At 42.1% G+C, this 26,595-nt stretch overlaps 1 protein-coding gene across 1 annotated transcript; it reads left to right on the top strand.

Moving 5' to 3' along the window:
• The first annotated feature begins 9,563 nt into the window (after positions 1 to 9,563).
• On the top strand, positions 9,564 to 26,376 carry LOC120335817 (uncharacterized). Its single transcript, XM_078109840.1, has 11 exons — positions 9,564 to 9,692; positions 11,781 to 11,858; positions 13,876 to 13,991; positions 17,951 to 18,101; positions 18,857 to 19,015; positions 20,183 to 20,326; positions 21,196 to 21,303; positions 22,289 to 22,398; positions 23,776 to 23,956; positions 25,259 to 25,338; positions 26,080 to 26,376. Exons 1-11 carry the CDS (start codon positions 9,593 to 9,595, stop codon positions 26,221 to 26,223), a joined length of 1,371 nt encoding a protein of 456 aa, XP_077965966.1. The 5' UTR covers positions 9,564 to 9,592; the 3' UTR covers positions 26,224 to 26,376.
• The last annotated feature ends 219 nt before the right edge of the window (positions 26,377 to 26,595 follow it).

Below are 26,595 nucleotides of genomic sequence, written 5' to 3'. Positions count from 1 at the left end.
AGTGGGTCGAGAATAGGTAGGTTGTGGGAGACAGAGCAGTGGGTCGAGAATAGGTAGGTTGAGGGAGACAGGGCAGTGGGTCGAGAATAGGCCGGTTGTGGGAGACAGGGCAGTGGGTCGAGAATAGGTAGGTTGTGGGAGACAGGGCAGTGGGTCAAAAATAGGTAGGTTGAGGGAGACAGGGCAGTGGGTTGAGAATAGGTAGGTTGTGGGAGACAGGGCAGTGGGTCGAGAATAGGTAGGTTGTGGGAGACAGGGCAGTGGGTCGAGAATAGGTAGGTTGTGGGAGACAGGGCAGTGGGTCGAAAATAGGTAGGTTGAGGGAGACAGGGCAGTGGGTTGAGAATAGGTAGGTTGTGGGAGACATGGCAGTGGGTCGAGAATAGGTAGGTTGAGGGAGACAGGGCAGTGGGTCGAAAATAGGTAGGTTGAGGGAAACAGGGCAGTGGGTCGAGAATAGGTAGGTTGTGGGAGACAGGGCAGTGGGTCGAGAATAGGTAGGTTGAGGGAGACAGGGCAGTGGGTCGAGAATAGGTAGGTTGAGGGAGACAGGGCAGTGGGTCGAGAATAGGTAGGTTGAGGGAGACAGGGCAGTGGGTCGAGAATAGGTAGGTTGTGGGAGACAGGGCAGTGGGTCGAGAATAGGTAGGTTGAGGGAGACAGGGCAGTGGGTCGAGAATAGGCCGGTTGTGGGAGACAGGGCAGTGGGTCGAGAATAGGTAGGTTGTGGGAGACAGGGCAGTGGGTCAAAAATAGGTAGGTTGAGGGAGACAGGGCAGTGGGTTGAGAATAGGTAGGTTGTGGGAGACAGGGCAGTGGGTCGAGAATAGGTAGGTTGTGGGAGACAGGGCAGTGGGTCGAGAATAGGTAGGTTGTGGGAGACAGGGCAGTGGGTCGAAAATAGGTAGGTTGAGGGAGACAGGGCAGTGGGTTGAGAATAGGTAGGTTGTGGGAGACATGGCAGTGGGTCGAGAATAGGTAGGTTGAGGGAGACAGGGCAGTGGGTCGAAAATAGGTAGGTTGAGGGAAACAGGGCAGTGGGTCGAGAATAGGTAGGTTGTGGGAGACAGGGCAGTGGGTCGAGAATAGGTAGGTTGAGGGAGACAGGGCAGTGGGTCGAGAATAGGTAGGTTGAGGGAGACAGGGCAGTGGGTCGAGAATAGGTAGGTTGAGGGAGACAGGGCAGTGGGTCGAGAATAGGTAGGTTGTGGGAGACAGGGCAGTGGGTCGAGAATAGGTAGGTTGAGGGAGACAGGGCAGTGGGTTGAGAATAGGTAGGTTGTGGGAGACAGGGCAGTGGGTCGAGAATAGGTAGGTTGTGGGAGACAGGGCAGTGGGTCGAGAATAGGTAGGTTGTGGGAGACAGGGCAGTGGGTCGAAAATAGGTAGGTTGAGGGAGACAGGGCAGTGGGTTGAGAATAGGTAGGTTGTGGGAGACAGGGCAGTGGGTCGAGAATAGGTAGGTTGAGGGAGACAGGGCAGTGGGTCGAGAATAGGTAGGTTGTGGGAGACAGGGCAGTGGGTTGAGAATAGGTAGGTTGTGGGAGACAGGGCAGTGGGTCGAGAATAGGTAGGTTGTGGGAGACAGGGCAGTGGGTCGAGAATAGGTAGGTTGTGGGAGACAGGGCAGTGGGTCGAGAATAGTTAGGTTGAGGGAGACAGGGCAGTGGGTCGAGAATAGGTAGGTTGTGGGAGACAGGGCAGTGGGTCAAAAATAGGTAGGTTGAGGGAGACAGGGCAGTGGGTTGAGAATAGGTAGGTTGTGGGAGACAGGGCAGTGGGTCGAGAATAGGTAGGTTGTGGGAGACAGGGCAGTGGGTCGAGAATAGGTAGGTTGTGGGAGACAGGGCAGTGGGTCGAAAATAGGTAGGTTGAGGGAGACAGGGCAGTGGGTTGAGAATAGGTAGGTTGTGGGAGACATGGCAGTGGGTCGAGAATAGGTAGGTTGAGGGAGACAGGGCAGTGGGTCGAAAATAGGTAGGTTGAGGGAAACAGGGCAGTGGGTCGAGAATAGGTAGGTTGTGGGAGACAGGGCAGTGGGTCGAGAATAGGTAGGTTGAGGGAGACAGGGCAGTGGGTCGAGAATAGGTAGGTTGAGGGAGACAGGGCAGTGGGTCGAGAATAGGTAGGTTGAGGGAGACAGGGCAGTGGGTCGAGAATAGGTAGGTTGTGGGAGACAGGGCAGTGGGTCGAGAATAGGTAGGTTGAGGGAGACAGGGCAGTGGGTCGAGAATAGGTAGGTTGTGGGAGACAGGGCAGTGGGTCGAGAATAGGTAGGTTGAGGGAGACAGGGCAGTGGGTCGAAAATAGGTAGGTTGTGGGAGACAGGGCAGTGGGTCGAGAATAGGTAGGTTGTGGGAGACAGAGCAGTGGGTCGGGAATAGGTAGGTTGAGGGAGACAGGGCAGTGGGTCGAGAATAGGTAGGTTGTGGGAGACAGAGCAGTGGGTCGAGAATAGGTAGGTTGAGGGAGACAGGGCAGTGGGTCAAGAATAGGTAGGTTGAGGGAGACAGGGCAGTGGGTTGAGAATAGGTAGGTTGTGGGAGACAGAGCAGTGGGTCGAGAATAGGTAGGTTGAGGGAGACAGGGCAGTGGGTTGAGAATAGGTAGGTTGTGGGAGACAGGGCAGTGGGTCGAAAATAGGTAGGTTGAGGGAGACAGGGCAGTGGGTCGAGAATAGGTAGGTTGTGGGAGACAGGGCAGTGGGTCGAAAATAGGTAGGTTGAGGGAGACAGGGCAGTGGGTCGAGAATAGGTAGGTTGAGGGAGACAGGGCAGTGGGTCGAAAATAGGTAGGTTGTGGGAGACAGGGCAGTGGGTCGAGAATAGGTAGGTTGTGGGAGACAGAGCAGTGGGTCGAGAATAGGTAGGTTGAGGGAGACAGGGCAGTGGGTCGAGAATAGGTAGGTTGTGGGAGACAGAGCAGTGGGTCGAGAATAGGTAGGTTGAGGGAGTAAAGGCAGTGGGTCGAGAATAGGTAGGTTGTGGGAGACAGGGCAGTGGGTCGAGAATAGGTAGGTTGAGGGAGACAGGGCAGTGGGTTGAGAATAGGTAGGTTGTGTGAGACAGGGCAGTGGGTCGAGAATAGGTAGGTTGAGGGAGACAGGGCAGTGGGTTGAGAATAGGTAGGTTGTGGGAGACAGGGCAGTGGGTCGAGAATAGGTAGGTTGTGGGAGACAGAGCAGTGGGTCGAGAATAGGTAGGTTGAGGGAGACAGGGCAGTGGGTCGAGAATAGGTAGGTTGTGGGAGACAGAGCAGTGGGTCGAGAATAGGTAGGTTGAGGGAGTAAGGGCAGTGGGTCGAGAATAGGTAGGTTGTGGGAGACAGGGCAGTGGGTCGAGAATAGGTAGGTTGAGGGAGACAGGGCAGTGGGTTGAGAATAGGTAGGTTGTGGGAGACAGGGCAGTGGGTCGAGAATAGGTAGGTTGAGGGAGACAGGGCAGTGGGTCGAAAATAGGTAGGTTGTGGGAGACAGGGCAGTGGGTCGAGAATAGGTAGGTTGAGGGAGACAGGGCAGTGGGTTGAGAATAGGTAGGTTGTGGGAGACAGGGCAGTGGGTCGAGAATAGGTAGGTTGTGGGAGACAGGGCAGTGGGTCGAGAATAGGTAGGTTGTGGGAGACAGGGCAGTGGGTCGAGAATAGGTAGGTTGAGGGAGACAGGGCAGTGGGTCGAGAATAGGTAGGTTGTGGGAGACAGGGCAGTGGGTCGAGAATAGGTAGGTTGTGGGAGACAGGGCAGTGGGTCGAGAATAGGTAGGTTGTGGGAGACAGGGCAGTGGGTCGAGAATAGGTAGGTTGAGGGAGACAGGGCAGTGGGTCGAAAATAGGTAGGTTGTGGGAGACAGGGCAGTGGGTCGAGAATAGGTAGGTTGTGGGAGACAGAGCAGTGGGTCGAGAATAGGTAGGTTGAGGGAGACAGGGCAGTGGGTCGAGAATAGGCCGGTTGTGGGAGACAGGGCAGTGGGTCGAGAATAGGTAGGTTGTGGGAGACAGGGCAGTGGGTCGAAAATAGGTAGGTTGAGGGAGACAGGGCAGTGGGTTGAGAATAGGTAGGTTGTGGGAGACAGGGCAGTGGGTCGAGAATAGGTAGGTTGTGGGAGACAGGGCAGTGGGTCGAGAATAGGTAGGTTGTGGGAGACAGGGCAGTGGGTCGAAAATAGGTAGGTTGAGGGAGACAGGGCAGTGGGTTGAGAATAGGCAGGTTGTGGGAGACATGGCAGTGGGTCGAGAATAGGTAGGTTGAGGGAGACAGGGCAGTGGGTCGAAAATAGGTAGGTTGAGGGAAACAGGGCAGTGGGTCGAGAATAGGTAGGTTGTGGGAGACAGGGCAGTGGGTCGAGAATAGGTAGGTTGTGGGAGACAGGGCAGTGGGTCGAGAATAGGTAGGTTGAGGGAGACAGGGCAGTGGGTCGAAAATAGGTAGGTTGTGGGAGACAGGGCAGTGGGTCGAGAATAGGTAGGTTGTGGGAGACAGAGCAGTGGGTCGAGAATAGGTAGGTTGAGGGAGACAGGGCAGTGGGTCGAGAATAGGCCGGTTGTGGGAGACAGGGCAGTGGGTCGAGAATAGGTAGGTTGTGGGAGACAGGGCAGTGGGTCAAAAATAGGTAGGTTGAGGGAGACAGGGCAGTGGGTTGAGAATAGGTAGGTTGTGGGAGACAGGGCAGTGGGTCGAGAATAGGTAGGTTGTGGGAGACAGGGCAGTGGGTCGAGAATAGGTAGGTTGTGGGAGACAGGGCAGTGGGTCGAAAATAGGTAGGTTGAGGGAGACAGGGCAGTGGGTTGAGAATAGGTAGGTTGTGGGAGACATGGCAGTGGGTCGAGAATAGGTAGGTTGAGGGAGACAGGGCAGTGGGTCGAAAATAGGTAGGTTGAGGGAAACAGGGCAGTGGGTCGAGAATAGGTAGGTTGTGGGAGACAGGGCAGTGGGTCGAGAATAGGTAGGTTGAGGGAGACAGGGCAGTGGGTCGAGAATAGGTAGGTTGAGGGAGACAGGGCAGTGGGTCGAGAATAGGTAGGTTGAGGGAGACAGGGCAGTGGGTCGAGAATAGGTAGGTTGTGGGAGACAGGGCAGTGGGTCGAGAATAGGTAGGTTGAGGGAGACAGGGCAGTGGGTTGAGAATAGGTAGGTTGTGGGAGACAGGGCAGTGGGTCGAGAATAGGTAGGTTGTGGGAGACAGGGCAGTGGGTCGAGAATAGGTAGGTTGTGGGAGACAGGGCAGTGGGTCGAAAATAGGTAGGTTGAGGGAGACAGGGCAGTGGGTTGAGAATAGGTAGGTTGTGGGAGACAGGGCAGTGGGTCGAGAATAGGTAGGTTGAGGGAGACAGGGCAGTGGGTCGAGAATAGGTAGGTTGTGGGAGACAGGGCAGTGGGTTGAGAATAGGTAGGTTGTGGGAGACAGGGCAGTGGGTCGAGAATAGGTAGGTTGTGGGAGACAGGGCAGTGGGTCGAGAATAGGTAGGTTGTGGGAGACAGGGCAGTGGGTCGAGAATAGTTAGGTTGAGGGAGACAGGGCAGTGGGTCGAGAATAGGTAGGTTGTGGGAGACAGGGCAGTGGGTCGAGAATAGTTAGGTTGAGGGAGACAGGGCAGTGGGTCGAGAATAGGTAGGTTGTGGGAGACAGGGCAGTGGGTCGAGAATAGTTAGGTTGAGGGAGACAGGGCAGTGGGTCGAGAATAGGTAGGTTGTGGGAGACCGGGCAGTGGGTCGAAAATAGGTAGGTTGAGGGAGACAGGGCAGTGGGTCGAGAATAGGTAGGTTGTGGGAGGCAGGGCAGTGGGTCGAGAATAGGTAGGTTGAGGGAGACAGGGCAGTGGGTCGAGAATAGGCCGGTTGTGGGAGACAGGGCAGTGAGTCGAGAATAGGTAGGTTGAGGGAGACAGGGCAGTGGGTCGAGAATAGGCCGGTTGTGGGAGACAGGGCAGTGGGTCGAGAATAGGCCGGTTGTGGGAGATAAGGCAGTGGATCGAGAATAGGTAGGTTGAGGGAGACAGGGCAGTAGGTCGAGGATAGGAAAGTTGAGGGAGGTCGGACAGTGGGTCGAGGACAGTCTTCGAGTTAACGAATAAATCGCGGAGGCTCTAAATGTCTTTAACGGAGTTCTGAGGCTCCGTACGGAGCACTTTGAGAACCTATAGTCTACGTAGTAGGATATGACAATGCGAACAACTAAGTAACGATTGTTTCCCCGACTTTTGATTTGGGTAAAATTCCTCCTCTTTACACTCCACCATTGCAAAATTATTGGTACTTATTTCAACAATGGTTTTGCGAGTTCAGGACTTATATTTAGCAAAAACTACTTTGAGAACCTATGTCCTATAACTAGGCCTTACAAAATTTTAATACGAAGTTGGCCGTTCCTGCCAAATCGTATGACCATATCAAGCCTGGTCACACTAAACTGGGAACGATACCGGTTCTCTGTGAGTCAATTAGAATGTATGGGGTACATACATAAATTCTGCCAAGGTTTCTTCAAAAATGACAAAAATAAAAATCCACAATTGTTATATTATTTGCTATTTTGAAAGTTTGATGAAATAAATTACCTTAGTACTACAGTAAAGTGTGCCGTATTGTTAGCAGTGCGCTGTCGCTTATGTGTTTACATTTCTCCTTCAATGATTAACCTTTGTTTATCGAACCAATATGTGACAGGACTGACTTATAACAGACGAAACTGGTCGGAGAGATCTCCGCATTATATTTATTGTGAAAGTATAGGAAAGTGTATCAGTAGTTTGCCATGTGTTAAGGGTTAAATACAGGGATTTGGGTGCTCCTTAGGTATGCGAACCAAGATGGCGGACATCGGAACGTAGCATAGGTAACAGGTTAGGGTTAGGCCATAATTTTATTTCAATTTTCCTTATTTTAGTCCTATTATGAGTTCGAAGACTAGCCAAGTGCTTCCCGTAGTATTTGTAACTAAAATTATGGCCTAACCCTAACCTAGTAAACATATTACATTCCGATGTTCGCCATCTTGGTTCGCATACTTCAGGAGCCACTGGATTTGATTGCACCGATACGTAGTGGGTTATGGGGAAGGGGCAATTAATCATTGAGTATTATTATTTGCATACCACCGAGTTGTAGTTCCAGATTTGCTACATCTTTGTGAGGGTATATAAAATGTCGTGATGTGTTCATTATTTCAGAATTTGAAAAATACTTCCAATTCCTTCCAATCAACAGAGATCACATAAAAAGATTCATTCGTTTTAATCCGAGAAGTTTATAACTTGTGTTTAAATATGTACCTGTATGACGCCATGTTCGGAGTTAAATATGTCAGAATTAGCTTTAAAAAATACGTAATTTTTCTGTAAGTATTGTGTAAAAACAGATTGCGCAGAAATTTAGCGATGTCTGAACTGTCAGTTCTGTTTTTATTTTACTGTGGTGATTCCACTAATATTGCATTTTATCAAGTTTAAAAAATGTCTTGCAACCCACACAATACAATAGCGAAAGTACCAAAGCTACTGAATTAGGAATAATAGCCGCTTTCTTACTTGGACAAATATTATTGTTGATTTTTTCTTCACTGGTTAGTTGGGAGGAAAAAGGAAAGTCTTATTGTTTTCGAAATAATGGCCGTAAAATATTCTCAGATTATAGTGTAATGCTTGTATATTGAAGGCCAAATGAGTAATATGGCCATTGCGATTTCAGCCAAGTCAAATCTGAATGTTGAAATTGCCTTAAGTACGTGAGCCCGTGATCAATATGATCCCGCAAAATTTGGGTGGACCATAGATCTCAGGAGAAAGTTATTTATTTTTTGTTCACATTTGATCTCTATGAGGTCACTACAATGCTTGACCAAATCGCGCTGTAGGAGTATGTGTACCAATATAGAGGTAACTAATTTTGTTCGTCTACTTCACATCAAGTTGTGTAAAGGGACTGAAACCTTTGGGCAGGGCACTTGACTAACACAGACAGCTCGTAATAGAACTAAGGAAAATCGAAATGCAATTATGGCCTAAGCCTAACCCGGTACACATACTACGGGAGTACCGACCAAAATAGCGATAAATACAGATATCATAGTATCTGAGATAAATAAGAATTTTACAAGAAATAGTAATCTTATTTGTGAACATTCATTAAATATAAGTCTAGCTTTTCAGACGAACATAATCAAACAGCGATTCATTCTCGATTATATTATTTTAATCAATGTAAACTATGTAAAGTCCCTACAACGTGATAAACCTATCAAATAGATATTTGTTTGTCGTCACATGCTTTAGTGATCACCGTCATATCTTACCCTGACAGGTTTTATACTAAAAGAACCTTGCGTATGAAGATCTTATACCTGTGAAATTTGGAAGTTACGATTATTTGATTGTTCCTAAATTTGTGGAATGTTTGCGATAAGCTTTTTCTACTTGAAAATTGTGTTTCACCAAAGGGAACACTATTCAACGCGTAGTAATTTGAAGCCTTGCGGCGAAATATATGTTTTTGTGGATTAGCAAAACAGCCTATTTGTATTAAAAGTTTGAGCTTAAATTCAGCGCTGGCAGATTAGTTTTGAGAACGCACAGTGAGTTAGATATTATAGTTGTAGACGTAAAATCAGAAAAGATCTTGCTCATCAGAAACGTCTTCATATTTTATGATAAATTTGCTTTTTGAGAATCAATTCTCAACACAAAGAATAGAGTTGAATTATGTATGTCTGAAGAAGTCTAAACTTGATCAGACGAAACGTTTCCGCCGGCACAAAAGAACAGAAGAAGGATAAGTAGTTAGTCTGTCAGAAACCCAATCATTAGCACAATATAGAATAGAGATATAGATTTTGGATGTTGCTCGTATATGGACTTATTGGTGGCGGTTAATACTCGAAAGCGGGATTCGAAAATTCTACCTTCTTATCATAACATGGCGAAGGCATTGCTATTCATGCATGTAACTTAAAGGATTTTGCGCTATTGGTCAGTGTGCTCAGATGTATGCACGGAGTCGTTATTATTTATTTCTGATTCCAAGGTTGGAAAGCAAGATTCGAAAATGTCTTTTCATATAACAACCACATGTATATGTGACCTTATACGCGTATGTATGATGTGATATGATGTGACCTTATACGCGTATGATGTGATATTAGCCACTGTTTTTAATACGACCATTACCTGAACGACGGTCAACCGGTTCACTTTGTGTGGATAACGATCAAAGTATTTCATTGAAATTTTAAATTTCAAGCCGTAATGTTGTCACTTTCAAAATTTAACATGTCAATTTGATAAATTGATTTCTTAATTTGAAGCGAGTTATATTCCAGTCCAATACTCTATATTTTTCCCTCACTACACTCTTATCTATAATGTTGTTATATATATTTAGCGATGATAATATATTATATTATTAACATGACGATTACGCAAATAAAATGCACCCCCCCCCCCCCCCCCCCACCAAAAAAAATAATCAAAAAATCAATCCGTTCGTGAGAAGGAATTGTAGAGACTGTAGACTGTAGAGACAGGTGCTCACAAACTGTATGAGACATATCGTACTGTTGAGGTAGTATCCTTATGATTTCAGGTATATTATTGAATCCTAAATAAAATGATCGGGAAATTACAAAAGACTTTATGTGGAATATTCATTATTTACGTCACACAGAAGATATTTGTCGTCTGCCAACTTGAATCACTTCACTCGCAAGGTTTGCACAAATTTTATATTTCATCGTAATTTAAATTTTTGAGCAGATCCATGTACAGATAGCCGATGCGCAATGATCACTTATATTTTGAAAATACCTGAATATCTATCGGTTCAAAAACCCAGTTTGTGAAGTGATGGATATGCAATTTCAACCTACTCTTACCCTATTTATTACATGGTATGTAATGGTATGTAATTTCAACCCCAATTTTTACAGCCTTGGTGAAGTGGGGGTCATTGAATTTTAACCCATGTCCACCCAATTTATTTTTTTACACACAAGAAGAGTTTATGGGTTTGAAGATTGAACCCAAAATCTTAAAATGCCGACGTCAACATAGTTTAGCCGGCGCTTCAGAAGTATGTGTACCAATATGGCGGTAACTAATTTTGTTCGCCTAGTTTACATCAAATTGTGTAAAGGGACTGATTACTATGAGCAGGGGGTACATTCACTTGGCAAACACAGACAGTCTCCGAACTCGTAATAGAACTAAAATAAGGAAAATAAGAATAAAAGTATGACTTAACGCCAACCTGGTACACATACTACGAGAGTTAGTCCATCTTTATTAAGCTTTACTTGCTGAGCCATATTTGACCATGATGGCAACTGAGCTGGCATTTTTATTGAAATCCAGGAATTCGTTAATTTTAAAGACTTGTTTGTTGAGCAATATCGCGCGTAAAGTTGTGAAAATTCCTTCCCCTTTGGCTAAATGTCGTCACAATGCTGTCACCTGCCTACCTCATAATAAAAGAATTTACAATGTGTCGAGAGTATGGTGTAATTGACACGTCGCAACAAATGGCCAATGTGTTGGTCTGCTCTGAATTGATGACGAAGGCGAGAAATCTTGATTTTAATCTCATGAAAATTGCTAATTTCAGAGTAATTCGAGTATAAAATATCAAAACTAAATAATTCTTTAGGTTATGAGCTTTACACAGTAGTGGAAGTTTATACGGATTCTTGTTTAGAGGTATACGAGACGCCTCATAACAAGAAAATAAGATAAAATTACCTAAAAAAAAAGCATTTTATTCAAAGCTTTGTGTAGGCCTTTTATTCTTAACGAGGCTCTGTATAAGCAAACATCCACTATTACGTGAACTTCTATATATTTGGAAGGACTGCCATCTTTCCTGTCAGACTTTTCCCAGTTTATTTCATTCTGAGTTAGATGGCGGCGTGGGGTGTAACCAGAATTCTTTAACCTGAGATTTCAACATATTAAGCTTCCGGAATACTTGAATAGAGAATATAATAAATACGACAAATAAATAAAGCTTTCTAGTATCGCAAACCCTTGTATCACTTCTAATATTCGGCATCGATCGCTCAAAAATCGAAACCGTCATGACATATGTCCAGTTGCGCGGTGAAAGCAAATATAAATTAAAGTGACAACGTGAACGGGGAATTTACTCTCTTAGAATAGGATTTTATTATCTTCGAGTTACAAAAACATTTTTCTAGAAGAGGATTGTAATTGTGACCTGTGGGTATAGCTTTGGGCGCTCCTGAAGTATACGTACCAAGATGGCGGACACCGAAACGTAGTATGTGTAGCGGGTTAGGGTAAGGCAATAATTTCAGATACAAATACTGCGGGAGTCACTTGGCCAGGCCCCGAACTCGTAATAGAAATAAAATAAGGAAAATTGGATTAAAAGTATGGCCTAACCCTAACCTGGTACACATACTACGTTTCGGTGTCCGCCATCCAATATTTATTTACCTGAACAGACAAAGAATTCAGCACTATATTTAGTATCGAAATTCCGACAATTGCCTGTGGTTGAAGCGTTGAGCTCACCAAGTAAATACTCACTAAATAACCTTGTTCGGAATAAAATAAAGACAAACGGCGTTTAAAAAATATACGAAATAGATTTTAAATACAGGGTGACCCCAGCGAAAAACAGAATACAAGTTATTTGTAATCTATTCGAAAGAAAACACAACTTATATGCAAAGCGTCCTCGATTACTGGGAATTTGGGCAAAATGTTGCACAAACTGTTTCGTTGTGGAATCGTAACCATATTTCTGTCAATAAACTATACATTTGTATTCTTAACAGACCAGCAAGATTTGAATCCGTTGTACCTGGGAGCCAATAACAGGGAAGCAATAGTACAACAGTTTGTTAAGTCCTCAGGTGAGCAGAATTAGCAAGAGCTTTGGACCTATTGGGATCTCGGGCCCATTCTCATCATCTAACTTTGGGTGTAATAAGTTGAGTAGGCGATGGCGATAGATCCCAGTCTTTGGCCCCCTAGTGGCCCCTCCATCTCAGTTGTTGCTTTTCTTAAGGCTTATTTGGTGTTAAATGGCTGAAAAGGCATCGTATAAAAGTTAAAAATTTCATGGAACAACATTCAGGTTTTATGTTATTACTGTGTGTGAAATCATCTCAGCATGCGAAATTTATTACATGTTGGTCATATATACCAAATAGCGTGGTTTATTTATGTATTATCAATGTTCACTGTGAAATTTTATTACGGTCGGTTATAACGGTCTGTAGAATACGAGTGACAGTTCTAACCAATATTTAATTTTATTGGATATTATATGTGTTGATAAACATGAAGGATTTTTGTTCTATTTGTTAATTTTCAAGTTAATTTTCTCAAAGCAATGTCATGCAAAGCAAAGCACTCACTCAGAAGTGAAGAAGACTCATCTCTGTACAAAGTCACAGGCGGAGATAAAATGCCACAATCTACTAAAACTATATAAATTTATGGTGTATGCGCGCTCAATCAGAGGTAAAGAGACTCATCGAAAAGCGAAGTTACACAAACCGCTGAAATGTCAAGAACCAAGGAAATCAAATATAACCATAGTAGCGCATTACGTGCGCTCACTCAAAAGTAAGAGACCCATCTCTGAGGGTCTCTATGAGGGTCTCTATGGGAAATCCCCGAAATGGCAATAAATAATAGGACTATACAGTGGCGTAGCAAGACTCTCGTGCCCCCCCCCCCCCCCCTCCCGCAAAAATATTTCGTGGATATGACCCTAAAAACTCTCGGACATAAGGTAAAACAACGCTTTTCTTTTATTTCGTCAAAAATCATAACATGTCGCTATAAAAAGGCAATGGTAACCTAAAATTTGCCGTTTATTTTGATTGCTTTCATTTTTTTCATACGTTCTTCCTCGTCTGCCCTTTTCTGCGTTTCTGTGCTGAGAAGTTTTGCTTTCGACATCATTCTGACAGCCTGTGTTATTTTTCCAGTGCGATCAAACCACAAGACGCCGAAAATCGACGACTTCCTGGCATTGTTAGGTAACAAAACGATTTGAGCAGAACTAACATTAACGTTATAACATGTGCATTACTTGTTTTGCACTGCAGCTTTTGGTTTGCGGCTTAAATTTTTAAATTCTAACTGCCTGGGCCCCTTTGCGCTGTGGGCCCTCCCGCAACCGCGGGGGTTGCGGGAGTGGATGCTACTCCACTGGGACTATATAGATTAACTGCGTCGAATTACAATTAACGATTACCGAGTAACGGGAGTCTTGTAGCAAGTCAAAGCAATTTGAAAAAATAGCGTTGGTGTACGGCAGCGGTCCCAAACTCGTTGTTCGTGCGTCGCCAAATTATCAGGAAAAAAACTCACAGCGGACGGAAAAAATATGCTGCTTGAACGTTCATGTGTATTTTATGCATTTGTTTGTAAACATGTAAGCCTAAAGAATAAAAGCAAAAAGTAAGATCTTCTTTCTCATCTCTGCTTGATTTTTCTTTGAAATGCTAAATAAATCACTCATGTTCGCCAAACTCGGTTTAGCAATTGAATGAACTGCAAACCCGTTAGGTAGCAATGAAGGCACAGACACAACGTAACGGAGAGTAGATGACATAGAAAGTTAAAATGAATTCATTGATTCATATACACAGCATTTAGAAAAAGGGAAACAATATAACATTAATGATAAAGACTATATATAATATATTTAATCTTATTTTAGTTATGTTAAATACAATTCTTTTAAATTTCAGCTGCGCATTTGGCAATTTATTGCGGTACACTAGGTCCAGGGCGCCGCAGCGCACCCTTTGGTAACCGCTAATGTATAGAATTCCACTCTTGAAAATAAAAAGACTTTCCATGCTGTATTTTTGTTCATTTTAATAGTTTCAATATTGCGGAACTTGTTTTAAGATCGAAGTATACGAAGCATTATTGATTGTCACAATGCAACGTCATCAAAGTCAGAAGAAGTGACGTATGGAGATGACGTCAATATAACATGTCCATGCACCAACTCTTCTGGAGTGGTAAATATATAAAATTTTCTTTCCTAAGATATTTTAAGTAGTTTTAGGAAGCCTCAGGTCTCGAGTCACCATTTGTCAAAATCTCGAAGTCACGCGGACTCAGACTCAACTAATCGTCAGTGATACTTAACTCAGTTATCGACTTGACTTTGGACCCGAATCGGGATTCCCGTAGTATGTGAACCAAGATGGCCGACATTGGAACGTAGTATGTGTGCCAGGTTAGGGTTTTTATTACATAGGGCATGTTTTATTCCAATTTTCCTTATTTTAGATCGACTACAAGTTTTGGGACTATCCAAGAGACTCCCGTAGTATTTGTACCTGAAATTATGGCCAATCCATAACCTGGTACACATACTACGTTCCGGTGTCCGCCTTCTTGGTTCACATACTTCGGGAGTACCCCAGTAACCTCCGAGATGGGTCTCTTTTGCACATGAGTGAGTGCACGTAATGCGCCACTATACCGTGAAATGCTCGTAAATTTTCGTGTTTTTAATGATGCCGATAAATCGAGATAAAATTAGCTTCTCCGAACCAGTTGCAAACGGGCCATAGTGAAACGTGCGTCTGGATGTCATTTGGCCTTGCGCGGATGTGTGTATATATTTGATCAAACACTCATTGGCTGAGTAATGAAACAGTTATTTGCCCAGAGCAAACAAAACCAGATTATTAGCTGCCACATTATATTTGCTATAACGTCAATTTATGATTGCGCGTATAAGGAGACCTGATATTGGGCCGAACATTTTGCTGTTTCATTTTAAATCATGGAAACACTTTTTATGACTAAGGGGAACACTTTATCCAGTCACACTGTACAGTTGGATGTGACTGGAACTGTATTTTGATCATCAAATATAAAACGGCTTCTCGAATAAATGAAACAATGGAGAATTTGGCCAATTTTATCAAAACTTTTCTGGTCAGTTTTACGCAGTCTCGGAAGAAATCGTATTTTTTAACAATTTATAGGTAATTCATTCGTCTGATTCGATTTTTTGAGATTTAATTTTTTTGCGAAAAAAGGGAAAAAAGCAAAACAGCTTAATCGCATGGCAAGCGATTGGTTGTTATCAGTCGGCAATGTAAATGGTTTTACCAAGTATTTTTCTACTTGCAAGGTCTTAAATGACGGTGGAAGCCATAATCAACTGTACGAGTATGCAATAGTACAATTATCCTACTATCCGTAGTTATTATTACAATATTAGTGCTATAGTAAGAAAATGCTCAGTTAACTACACAATCGTTTTAAAGGCACAGATTCAACAGACGAATCCATAAGAAACCGTTATTTATCATTATCGGTTACCGACGTTGGGCCAGTCCAGTAATCATACTCTTCATATATTTGCTTTCAGAGACATTGTCGCACGCTGCGGAAATGACTAGATCAGTGATTCTCAACCTGTGGTACGCCGAACATGTTCAAGTGGTACGCGAGCAGTTTTGAATTATTGCAACAATTAAACTTTTGAGTTGGCTAAAATATGCCGACAACGCTTCATCTTCCATACTGTATGTATTCGCTGTACGGCCTTTATGCATCTTTTCCCGGACATCAATTACCTTGTTTATTTCAATAACCATAATCAATCAACAGAAAGTCAACAATGATGTAACAATTGCAATTTCTGCAGCTGTTCAGACACTTCTGTCCTCCAGGCAGATATTTAAGTATTGTTGTAAAGTAAACATTGCCTCGTTTTTGTAGATTTGGGGGTTATTTTCAGTTTTCAGTAGTGTTTCGAAAAAAATATTTGTGAATTAAATATCTTGATTGTCATTATGTCTTTAAAGAAGCATTAATTTAGTTGCTGTAATCAAAAATGAGTCTTGCAAATGCTGCGATAGACTAATCTAAACTATCAGTGCCTGTAAGCGTCACGTGATTGATTTATTTTAATGAAAGTGAGGGTTTTAAACACGTAAATAAGCTTATAAGCGCCAACACATCAAAACATTCTCAAAATAAGTATAAATTTTTTTGCAATAGTAAAGTATAGGAAATATTTGTCTGGGGTCAAGGATCGGAGAAACGTTCTATGGACCAGCCCAGTCTTTAAAGATCGCCTTCGCCTGCTATTGTTCACGAACGAATCGAGATGGGCATGTTTTCGTCCGTCTTGCGAATTAGATCACAGAAAATGTAGTGTCACATTAATAAATGCTCCCATAGAACGTGTCTTGTGCCATTGTTCCCCACGCCAAAAAGATTTTTTTTCGGTGGTACGCGGCCAGAGTAAAAAACAGTAATATGGTACGCGGTCAGTAAAAGGTTGAGAACCACTGGACTAGATACTCGTTCTGAACGCATACTTAGCAAAAAAGGCCGTAAGGACCTTGGGTTACCTGAGCAATTCCGCATTCGCCATGGTTTACGTGGGTAAATCTTTTCTATTTAATTACCGGTTAGTACTGTAGTGTGGCGAATTTTTACTATCAAGCCGAGGACACAGCGGAACATTTTAGCTGGTATTCATGTCTGTCTGGAAAAATATGTCAAGAAGTGTGCGTTAGGTAAATAAGCAACACTATTTACATCCGGATGAGAATGTTATACATGTAACTAGTGTTGCGTAGAAATCCCTAAACCTCGAATACAGTCGAGTAAGGAGGTCATTCGTGGGCACTCACGTATGAAGGGATCCAAGATGGCGGACACCGTGACGTAGTATGTGCAACAGGTTAGGAGTAAGCCCTGAAATTATGGCCTAACCCTAACCTGGTACACACACCACGTTCTGGTGTCCGCCATCTTGGTTTACATACTTCGAGAGTACCCATCTCAGAAGTTATTAAAAATTTTGAGATATGCAAATCTGTCTCTTTTGTCTCAGATTCTTAGCTAAACCAGCTAAGGAACCGAAATTTACTTTGGCCCGGATTCATCATCAGATATTTGATATTATTTGCAAAGGCGATCAGACGGCTTAACCATATAGCGAACCACGGTCTCTCGTCCGGTTACCATTCCATGTCGGGTATGGGATTAGTTAGACAGTTATTTGTTTTTGGAAGCATGGACTTGACTAAGCAACTACTTTGGACTATCTACTCTTATCCTTCTTTTATGCTTTTGTGCCGACGGGTTAGTACGATTATAATGCAAGGATTGTAGCAATGGTGACGATAACTTTCCGTCATTGCGATTTTTAGTCGAAGAGATTTTTTATTTGTCCGGGATTTTGAAATACGGCTACGATAACCAAACTCTATAATAAGAGTCGGTGCTGGGCAACGCAGAAATACAAATCAAATATTCGCCTCAGCGCGATATTGAATTTATTACCTTATGTAATCGATTGGTTTCACAATCCCTCGATTTATTGCCGAGAAGCAGAACGGTAGTTTTTCGCGAAAAAATTATTAAAAGGGCCGTGCACAGTGATTCAGAATGAAGACACACATCGCTGAAATGCCAATCGCTGCTGAAACTATATGGTGCATTTAGAACACTCACTCAGGAGTAAATGACACTCATGTCGAGGTAAAGTTACGAGCGACCATTGAAACTCTGAGACTTACTGAAACTATATTACATATGAGTGACGCGCCCACTCAAAAGCAAGTGAGTGGATGAGAGAAAGAAACCGCTGGAATATTCTGAGATACTGAATGTGTTTGGAATATTCCAGAAATGTAATAGGGCTTTCTTCGTTTAGACTTCTTGCCGCCGTTCATTGAAAGGGTTTCATTCGTGCCACTGATTTTATCCATACGATCAAGAGAAGTGGTTCTTTCTAAGATTTGATTTTGCCCGCCCTATTTTGGGTATTTACATTTTTGATATTGGATATTTACATTCCATGGACGTATTTTTAAAGTGTTTTTAGTAACTCCTTAGATTTCAGTTGATAATAGTCAGTTTTCTTTTTTGAAGCAGAAGACGTGAAAAGCGTCATTTGCAAATGACAGAAAAAAACAATTGGTATGCCTTATTTGTTTAGATATGGCTCGACGACTCCTGCGAAGAGATGCTTTCATCGCCACACATTTATATCCTGGGAAATCTGCTAATGATTAGAAACTACAGCAAACATGACTCCGCTTCATACTATTGCAGCGTAGACGAACGTTTGATTCAAATACTTATTACAGGTATTGTAGTGTCTGTAACTCATTTCTTGATGGGGAACCGAAATATTTTTTTAGCACGATTGTGTTTAAAGCGTTAGAATTGACTATGAACACATCACCGGCTGAAACTGTAATAAATTGGGGGTACTCCCATAGTCTGTGCAGCAAGATAGAGTTAGGCCATATTTATATTCCAATTTACTTTATTTCAGTTCTATTACGAGTTTCGGGGACTGTCTCTGTTAGCCAAGTGAATATACTCCCTGACCATAAGTTTCAGTCTTTATACACAACTTGATGTAAAGTTGGCGAACAAAATTAGTTACCTCCATATTGGTACACACACATCTGAAGCACCAAGTCGGGTATTTAACGCAGAACAGGAACAGTTGCTTAGTTATACACAACTTTGCCCATTGCCTTCTTATTCCGTCAAAGTTTGATCCTTACTTCTTCTCGCTTCTTGTTTGAATTCCATTTGCAAATAATACGTAAATTGCAGAAAAACGAGTAATTACAGTGTCTCAGTTCAAGCAGAAGTCTCAATACCCCTGTTGTTTCCACTGTGGTATATGTTCATTTGCTACGTTTTTAAAAATAAATCACAACGATAAATAAACTACCATTTAAATCATAAAATGACAGGACTCCGAAAATAATGAAATTCTTTTCCGCATAACAACAACAAAACGATTCATAGGCCTCTCGTTTCATGCAGCCCTTTAATAAAAACCCAATCTATTCCAAGCATTTAGTCTTTTCATTTTCTTTTTTAGGCAAAGAGCATGTGACGCATCAAGGCAACGCTGCTGTTGGTGTCGTCGTCTGCATTATCCTTGCTGTACTCATTGTCACGTCACTATGCTGCTTTCGTAAACATAGAACAACGATTGGACTGTGCTTCCGAGACACATGTCATGCGAATGATGGGAGAGGTAGATCTTTATACCGAGCCTTCATACCGGTTTCGTGTACTTTTGAGTCATTTACTTCAGTCACAATTAATCAAATGCTGAAAATTGAATTTGGGTTATCTAAATAGAATACCACATGCTCGATTAACCGCCAGTAAGACTTAATTGACTCGACCTTGGACTCGGATCCGACTTGGCGCTAGGGTTACCCGTGACGGCACTCCCGGAGTATTCGTACCAAGATGGCGCACAACCTGCTAACTCTAACCTGGTAAACATACTATGTTCAGGCTGTGCGCCATCTTGGTACGAATACTACGGCAGCACCCCGTGACTGTCCTTGGCTCGCCCTGGTCTCAGATCACCATTTATCCAAGGCATCTGACACCATATGAAATGTGCTTTGTAATTAACGAATTAAAATCGTTCAGATTGACGTAGCATTTCAAACTCTAGATTTTTATCCGTGATACCAATATAGACGAATGACGTATTCTCAGAAAACGAGAATGAAGGTTATGGCAAACAATGTGGAAAAAAGAATTGCTATCATATATATTCATAAATCGGCCATTTTATTGAAAATTTTTTATTTTTTGCATTTGTAAAATATTGGGAAAAAAAACTACTGAAAAATCTCTATCAATAATTTTAAAAACAAAATCAAGCGTAATAAATCGGATCGGCAATACAGAAACAAACAAATGCTGGTCTTACCAAAAATACCAGTCTCTTTTGTACCAGGAGCTTCTCATAGCTTGGTTCAAATTATTAGTGTGATTATGCCTCGTTAAAAATATCAATAATAAAACTCATCCCAAATTTAGTGATCAGAATTTTGGCGTCGCAGTTGTTGATTCCACGTTCAAAAACCGATACTCTTGCAGTACGTGTACCAGGTTAGGGTTAGGCCGTAATTTTATTCCAATTTTTCAAATTTTAGTCCTATTTCGAGTTCGAGGCTCTGTGTGTTAGCCAAGTTAATATACCCCCTGCCCATAGGTTCCCGTCCACTTTACACAACTTGATGTAAAGTAGGCGAACATAATTAGTTGCCTCGATATTGGTACACATACTTCTGGAGCGCCCAAAAACCAAATACAGTGTCTCCTGCTGCTCCCAGTAATGGTTAAAAAGAGCCTTGTTTAGGGCGAATTACCTGCTAACATATGCCATTATATCTCTTAGATGGCAAAATATACGACGCCTACGTATCCACTGGAGTTTCTGAAACTGATCGCAGATTTGTCGAAGATTTCGTTCGAGAAGTTCTGAAGAGAAAGTGCGGTTACAATTTGTTTGTGGACGACAAGAACCTACTTCCGCAACTAGGTACGAACGATTTTCAAAGACCACGTGTATTTTGTAAAAATATAAATGTATCTAATGTAATAATGTTTGAATGTCAGGGGTGTGAAAGACCTCTAGAAATGAGTGTTTTTCACTTATAAGTGAGTGTGCGTAATGCACCGTAGAAATGTATAAGAAGCTCTTCTGTATATCTTTTAGGGCAAATTCCCTTAAAAACTGAAAAATTAAAATAGTTTGTAAACACACTTTTTCTTGGCCCTTTAATTAGAAACTTGACTGGAATGACTGACGCTAAATGAAATATTTGCGAATAACTTATTGATCAAGCCGTCTTCTGGTCATGGCAGGCCATAAATATTGCTGAGATCTGTGCGAAACGTCACTGTGCGGGTCTCGTCTAAGTAGAGAAATAGATAATAATTGATAATTAGAGTTTAATAACAGTAATTGAAAAAGAATTCATCTTTACATTTGTGACCTATAAAGACAAAATTACGATTAAAGTAACTTTGCTTTGAGAACTTCGCATGTAGCAAATCAAAGCATTATATCGTAAAAATTATACGTGGTTTTAAAATGCATGAAATTAGTGCGGGGCGCACTGAGACCAATTAAGGATACTCACGTAGTATGTGTACCAGGTTAGGGTTAGGCCATAATTTTATTCCGGTTTTTCTTATTTTTTGTTCTATTACGAGTTCGGGACTGTCTGTGTTAGCCACGTGAATATACCCCCTGTCCATAGGTTTCATTCCCTTTACACAACTTGATGTAAAGTAGGCAAACAAACTTAGTTACCTCCATATTGATACACATACCTCTGGAGCGCCAAAATAAGTTACCTGGTCGGCTTCTGACAAAATCATTGATTAAATCACTTTTTTTTTCAGATTACAACGACAAGCTGCAAGCCAACCTACACAAATGCAGAAGACTTATCGTTGTATTCAGCGCGACATATATGACACACGATTGGTGCATGTATTGCCTTAACGAAGGTATGTGTTTTAAATGTTTAGCAGTGTAGTCTAATGCCCCGGCTCTCAAGCAGCGAGCCATTGCCCACATTTGGCCCACAGAGGCATTTTCAGATGGGCAACAAACTCATTAAAAATCGCTAGAGGTATTGATCAATTAGTTAATCTTGGATTGTAGTGGCAAGGAATGATGATGTTGTGTTTGCTACTGAGTGGCAACTTTCATTTTAATTATTAAACAGGCAGTGTCTTTCTCTACGAGAAGAATTTTTGTTTTGTTCTTCATGTAGTTTTACCCTGCATGAGAAAGGTAATGGGCGACAGAATTTTTGTGCAACTAAAATAAGCCACGAAAAAATAAAGTTGAGAACCGCTGGCCTAATGCTACTAATATGTGTTTGTGGTAGTAAGTAAGTGACTAGTCGAATTGGTTCATCCATTACTCAACATTCACAATTCTGGCATGTCATATTTTGATTAAAATTCCATTCCCACGGACAATTCGGTAAGTAATGCGAAACCGGAAAGAATTCGTTTCACCAAAATTCTTATATCGGCGTGTACTTGTTCAAATCCCTGGTTCTGGTGCTCCTGGAGTATGTGCACCAAGATGTCGCATAACCTGAACCCTAACCTGGTACACATACTAGGTTCAGGTTGTGCGCCATTTTGGTACACACACTTCAGGAGGTCCCAAATTCCTATATCGGCGGGTACTTGTACAAACCCCCGTTAAAAAAGGCGGGAAACGTCTTATAACATTGTCATTTTTAGTTATCAATACATAAAAAGTCTAATCATCGCTATTAGTGGTAAGTTGGGCCGGATCATACTCATATTAACTTGCTTGAGCAACAAGAAAGAACAAAAAGGTAACCCACAACCCACTGACTTGACCAACTATGCTTTAGTTGGGTGGTATTCCTGCTTCTCGAGTCTGAGTCTGTACCCAGTCACTGACTTTAAACGATGCAAATGTGCTAATTCTTTTTCTCTTATTCTTCAGGACTACGTAAAATTGTCGATCTTGGGATTCCAACGATCTTTGTGATCACGGATCATTCGATCTCATCCGAACTCCGAACGCATTCCGACATCATCGCTCATATTCCACAGGTATTCAATCTATAATCGTTTGCTTTATGTATAGACACAACGTGTAGGTATGAATTGTTTTAGATTCCAGCTGTCGTTTTTTTTTTTTTTGGGGGGGGGGGGGGAGGGTGTACTTTTTATGACGTATGGAAACACTTCATATCGTCACGCTTGTCCGTCAATTTTTTTAGTGAACTTGGTGCCTTTACGATACCACCACCACCATCGAAATTCTATAAATCTTCAGTACCCCCTGTTATTTTAGTGGGGTCTGGCAATTATCCTATTTACTTATAAGTGAATTCGCGTTGCTTTGCTCAGTATTGGGCCTTCTTCACTTCGTTTCTGAGTGAGTGGACATCACTTTGCTTTGAGGAAATTTTCTTCAACATAATGTAGCTGAACCAATGTGAATTTCATTTACTATTTATGTATTTAAATCAAGGGTGTGCATCATGCGGCCCGCGGGCCAATTGCGACCAGCAGGAAAAATTTGTGTGGACCGCTGAGAAGTGCCAATTTTAAATGATGTGCGGACCGCGAACAAGTTTTTGTAATTTGGGTTTGCCATACCGTCCGGAAAATTCCGGACATTAGGGTTAAATTTTGCGCACGGGAAGTATTCAAAAAATGCTCAAATGTCCGGAATCCGGAATTTTACTGCATCTGCAATCGTACTGTGCACACTGCTAATACAGAACATTGTTATTTTGTACCGTGCGCATATTTTTTTACTACGAGGTCATGAAAATAGTCATGCACTGTCCGGAATTTTGCTTTTTCAAATATGGAGACCCTAGAGCAGGGTGGTCCAAACCCAGGATCGAGGGCCACATGTGGCCCACCACTTCATTATCTGTGGCCCGCGTCGCATTTGGAGACGAATCAAAAAATTGCATTTTGTGTTGTTTCGTCATAAAATTAACCAAAAAATCTTTTGACATATTGTTGCATCATTAATGTCACTAAATTGACTAGTGTTATGGCTTGCTGAGGCAACTAGCGAAGTTAAACGAGCAAAGTTTTTGGCACTATTGTGGCCCGCGAACAATGCAAAAGTAATTTTGTGGCCCGGGGAGCTGTCTCTCTTGAACCACCCTGCCCTAGAGTAATTCCAATACCTTTGCGTCTCAAAGCCTAGATTCGAATTCAATCTATTATCTATGACGTTACAATGGCCTAACGGCAAACTTGTGCAATGCAAACAACGAATATCATACTACTATTAGTAAGTCTATGTTAAATGATAGTGTGGCCCGCGGCCTCACACAGTTATTTGTATTTGGCCCTTCTGTATTAAAGGTTGCACACTCCTGTTTAAACCAACTAAACTTTGTGCACTCAACACTCAGAATACAAACTCTGTTCTGTGATCAATAAATATTCATTCCGTCTCAGATACTTCTGGCTCAATATCAAACCACAGAAGAACGACAGCAAGCGATTGAAAAAGTCAGACAGAAGATGCCTCCGCCCATGCGACGTCGCACATTCAGCAACGGTTCTTCTGGAATGAAATCGCCGATGCTGAGCGATGCCGAGTCAATTCATAAATCTGACGTCAATTTCAATTCTAACGGTAAGTATGGTTAAGGTAGTGGTTAAGATATTTTCACTCTTCCTTCCTTTGGATATTCCTATTCCTCGCCCACTATGCGTAAAATCTCTGTTCATTGTTCAATTTATACAGAATCGTTAGCTAGTGATACATGCATGTTGCACTCGACATTTGCCGCTCCAGAAGTATGTGCACCAAAATGCCGCACAACCTGATAACCCTAACCTGGTACACATACTATGTTCAGGTTGTGCGCCATCTTGGTACACATACTTCGATTCGGGAGCACCCGACATTTTGTTCAGTTTGATTAGTTTATGTTATGTGATCGTGAATATATATTCCGATCATACTAAGTATAAGTACAATATCAGAAAAACTGCAGAGAATACACAGCCATGTTTCTGTGATTGCACGCAAATAACAAAATTGCCCTCCATGGTGGAAATTCCAACCCTTCCATTTGAGAAAGTCTGTGTAAAGACTTAATGACCAAACACGGCAACCTATATGACCTACAGACCTACATTAATTATTCAGATGTTTTGAATCAATAGTCCTACCCAACTGACTGCAGTTATACTTGAATCATCATTTATCATAAATTAGAATTGAGTCTAGTCATCTGAATTAGACGACTCGGACTTAAACCCAAAACACTGCCAGTAATTGAATAAATTTTGCGACTCGGAGTTTTCCAAGGACTTCTATCCAACAATAAATGAAAACAGCATTTTTTTGTGGCGCGGCGTTTGGCCTCGCATTGTTAGCTTGGTAGTTGCAAATATCAACTTCAAACTTTCCTACCATTATCTCACGGATGACTCAAATAAGTCAGTCTTTCCAAACCATAGTAGCTTCATACATAACAGTGGCAGATTATAGAGAGCCATTAACACAAAGTCAGCGGAATCTGGGGCAGTGATTAGTTGTGCATTACTTCAATCAGCTACATCAGGGCTACTCAACTATTTTCGCCAAAGGTCCGTTTACGAAACTTCAAAATTACTGGGGTCCGGACAATACAGAAAATTTATTTCATTAAATAAACGAAACTTCAAATGAAATGAATAAATTAAATACAAGAGCAAAGAATGGCTCGCAAATATGGACACAAATGTCGCACATCGATACCAGTACGACATACTCTATAGCTGCGTATTTAAATTGTATCAAAATCAACTAAAACGATGTTGATGCTGCAAAAATAAACAAGCAGACGCGGTCCAAATTAAATGATCGAAAGGTTCGGATTCGAACAGCGGTCCACCAGTTGAGTAGCTCTGAGCTACATAAACAATTCATAAGTTTATTATATTACAGGCACCGCCACTTACGCAGAGACGGGCACAGAATACACCTTTGATTCTCCTCCTGAGGGCGCGCAGTTGGAATATGATGAGGTAGGTTACGTTGGAGTTCTTCTCGAAATATTTCTTACGTGATTCAATAGTTTGAACAAACACTAACACAAATATATTAATGTAATGTTACATCTGATCTAAGCCAGATTTTTTCAGACAAATAGAATCAAACTGACTTTGGTCAGACGAAAACTAATCTAACCTTTGAACCTAACTCAGTGAAATTTTATTATTAGATCATTAGCGTTTGTTGTACAATGAATGAAATATTGGCTTTCGACTACAATATTGTCCAGGTCCAGGCACTCTAGCTTTTGCTTAGTTTGGATACTTCAAGTTCACAAAGCAAGTAATATCAGTAAAATTACGCCAAATGGGAAGTATATCATTTATGTATTTCCTTATTGGTTGTCTTTCTCGGACCTCGAAATACAAGTGAGAAAATACTTCATAATAATACTCTTCCTTGAATCTGATTATTAGTTGAATATTTTTCCCTTTGCTTTTGGGTGAGCAATACCGACACCGAAAGATTCGTTTCTATCCAAAATAGGGTGCCCCCCGTAGTATGTGAACCAAGATGGCGCACAACCTGAACCCTAACCTGGTACACATACTATGTTCGGGTTGTGCGCCATCTTGGTGCACATACTACGGGAGCGCCACAAATAGTCAAGTGCTACAAATACAAGGTCACGTCTAAAGCGGAGGTGAAAAAAGCATCCTAAAAGATTATTCGCCGAACCAAAGAAAAAAAAAATTGGTTGATTCTATTCTCAGCCTGAACCAGAGCCGGAAGTTCTAGACGAATACGTGACAGCGGTGCAGACCGGCGAAGAACTGGATCCGAACAAAGTTAAAATACATCAATACGGTCCCAGGAAAGGTTTCTACAGTCTGACAATGTCAGAAGAGGAGGCATAAACTTATCCGTCAGATGGTGCAATGGAGTAAAAAAAAAATATGCAAACTATCGATAAAATTCTTTTTCATCTGAGCAACAATCTTGCTAATACTCTGTAATAAGTGGCAATTTCCACAAACTCTCAACATCTGTGACTCCCTGCTCTCCTAAAATTTTTTTTACTTTTAACGCGTTACATTGGTCATTTCATCGGCCGAATGTGGCGATGAAAATACAACAAGCGAAAACAATAGAATAAATGCATTACCGTCAAAGAGTCCAAAAGCCACAGTCCGACTTACGTTTTAAGTTGATGCATCCAATGGTAGCTAGTGAAGGCTTTGCTTGTGGCTTCCAGCAAGCGTGCCGAAGCTGCCTATAAAAGAGCCAAT

This window comes from Styela clava, chromosome 2 (assembly GCF_964204865.1).
Source record: "Styela clava chromosome 2, kaStyClav1.hap1.2, whole genome shotgun sequence".
Classification (NCBI taxonomy): Eukaryota; Metazoa; Chordata; class Ascidiacea; order Stolidobranchia; family Styelidae; genus Styela; species Styela clava.
The sequence above is the reverse complement of the archived record's forward strand: the minus strand, read 5'-3'. Positions and strand labels throughout refer to the sequence as shown.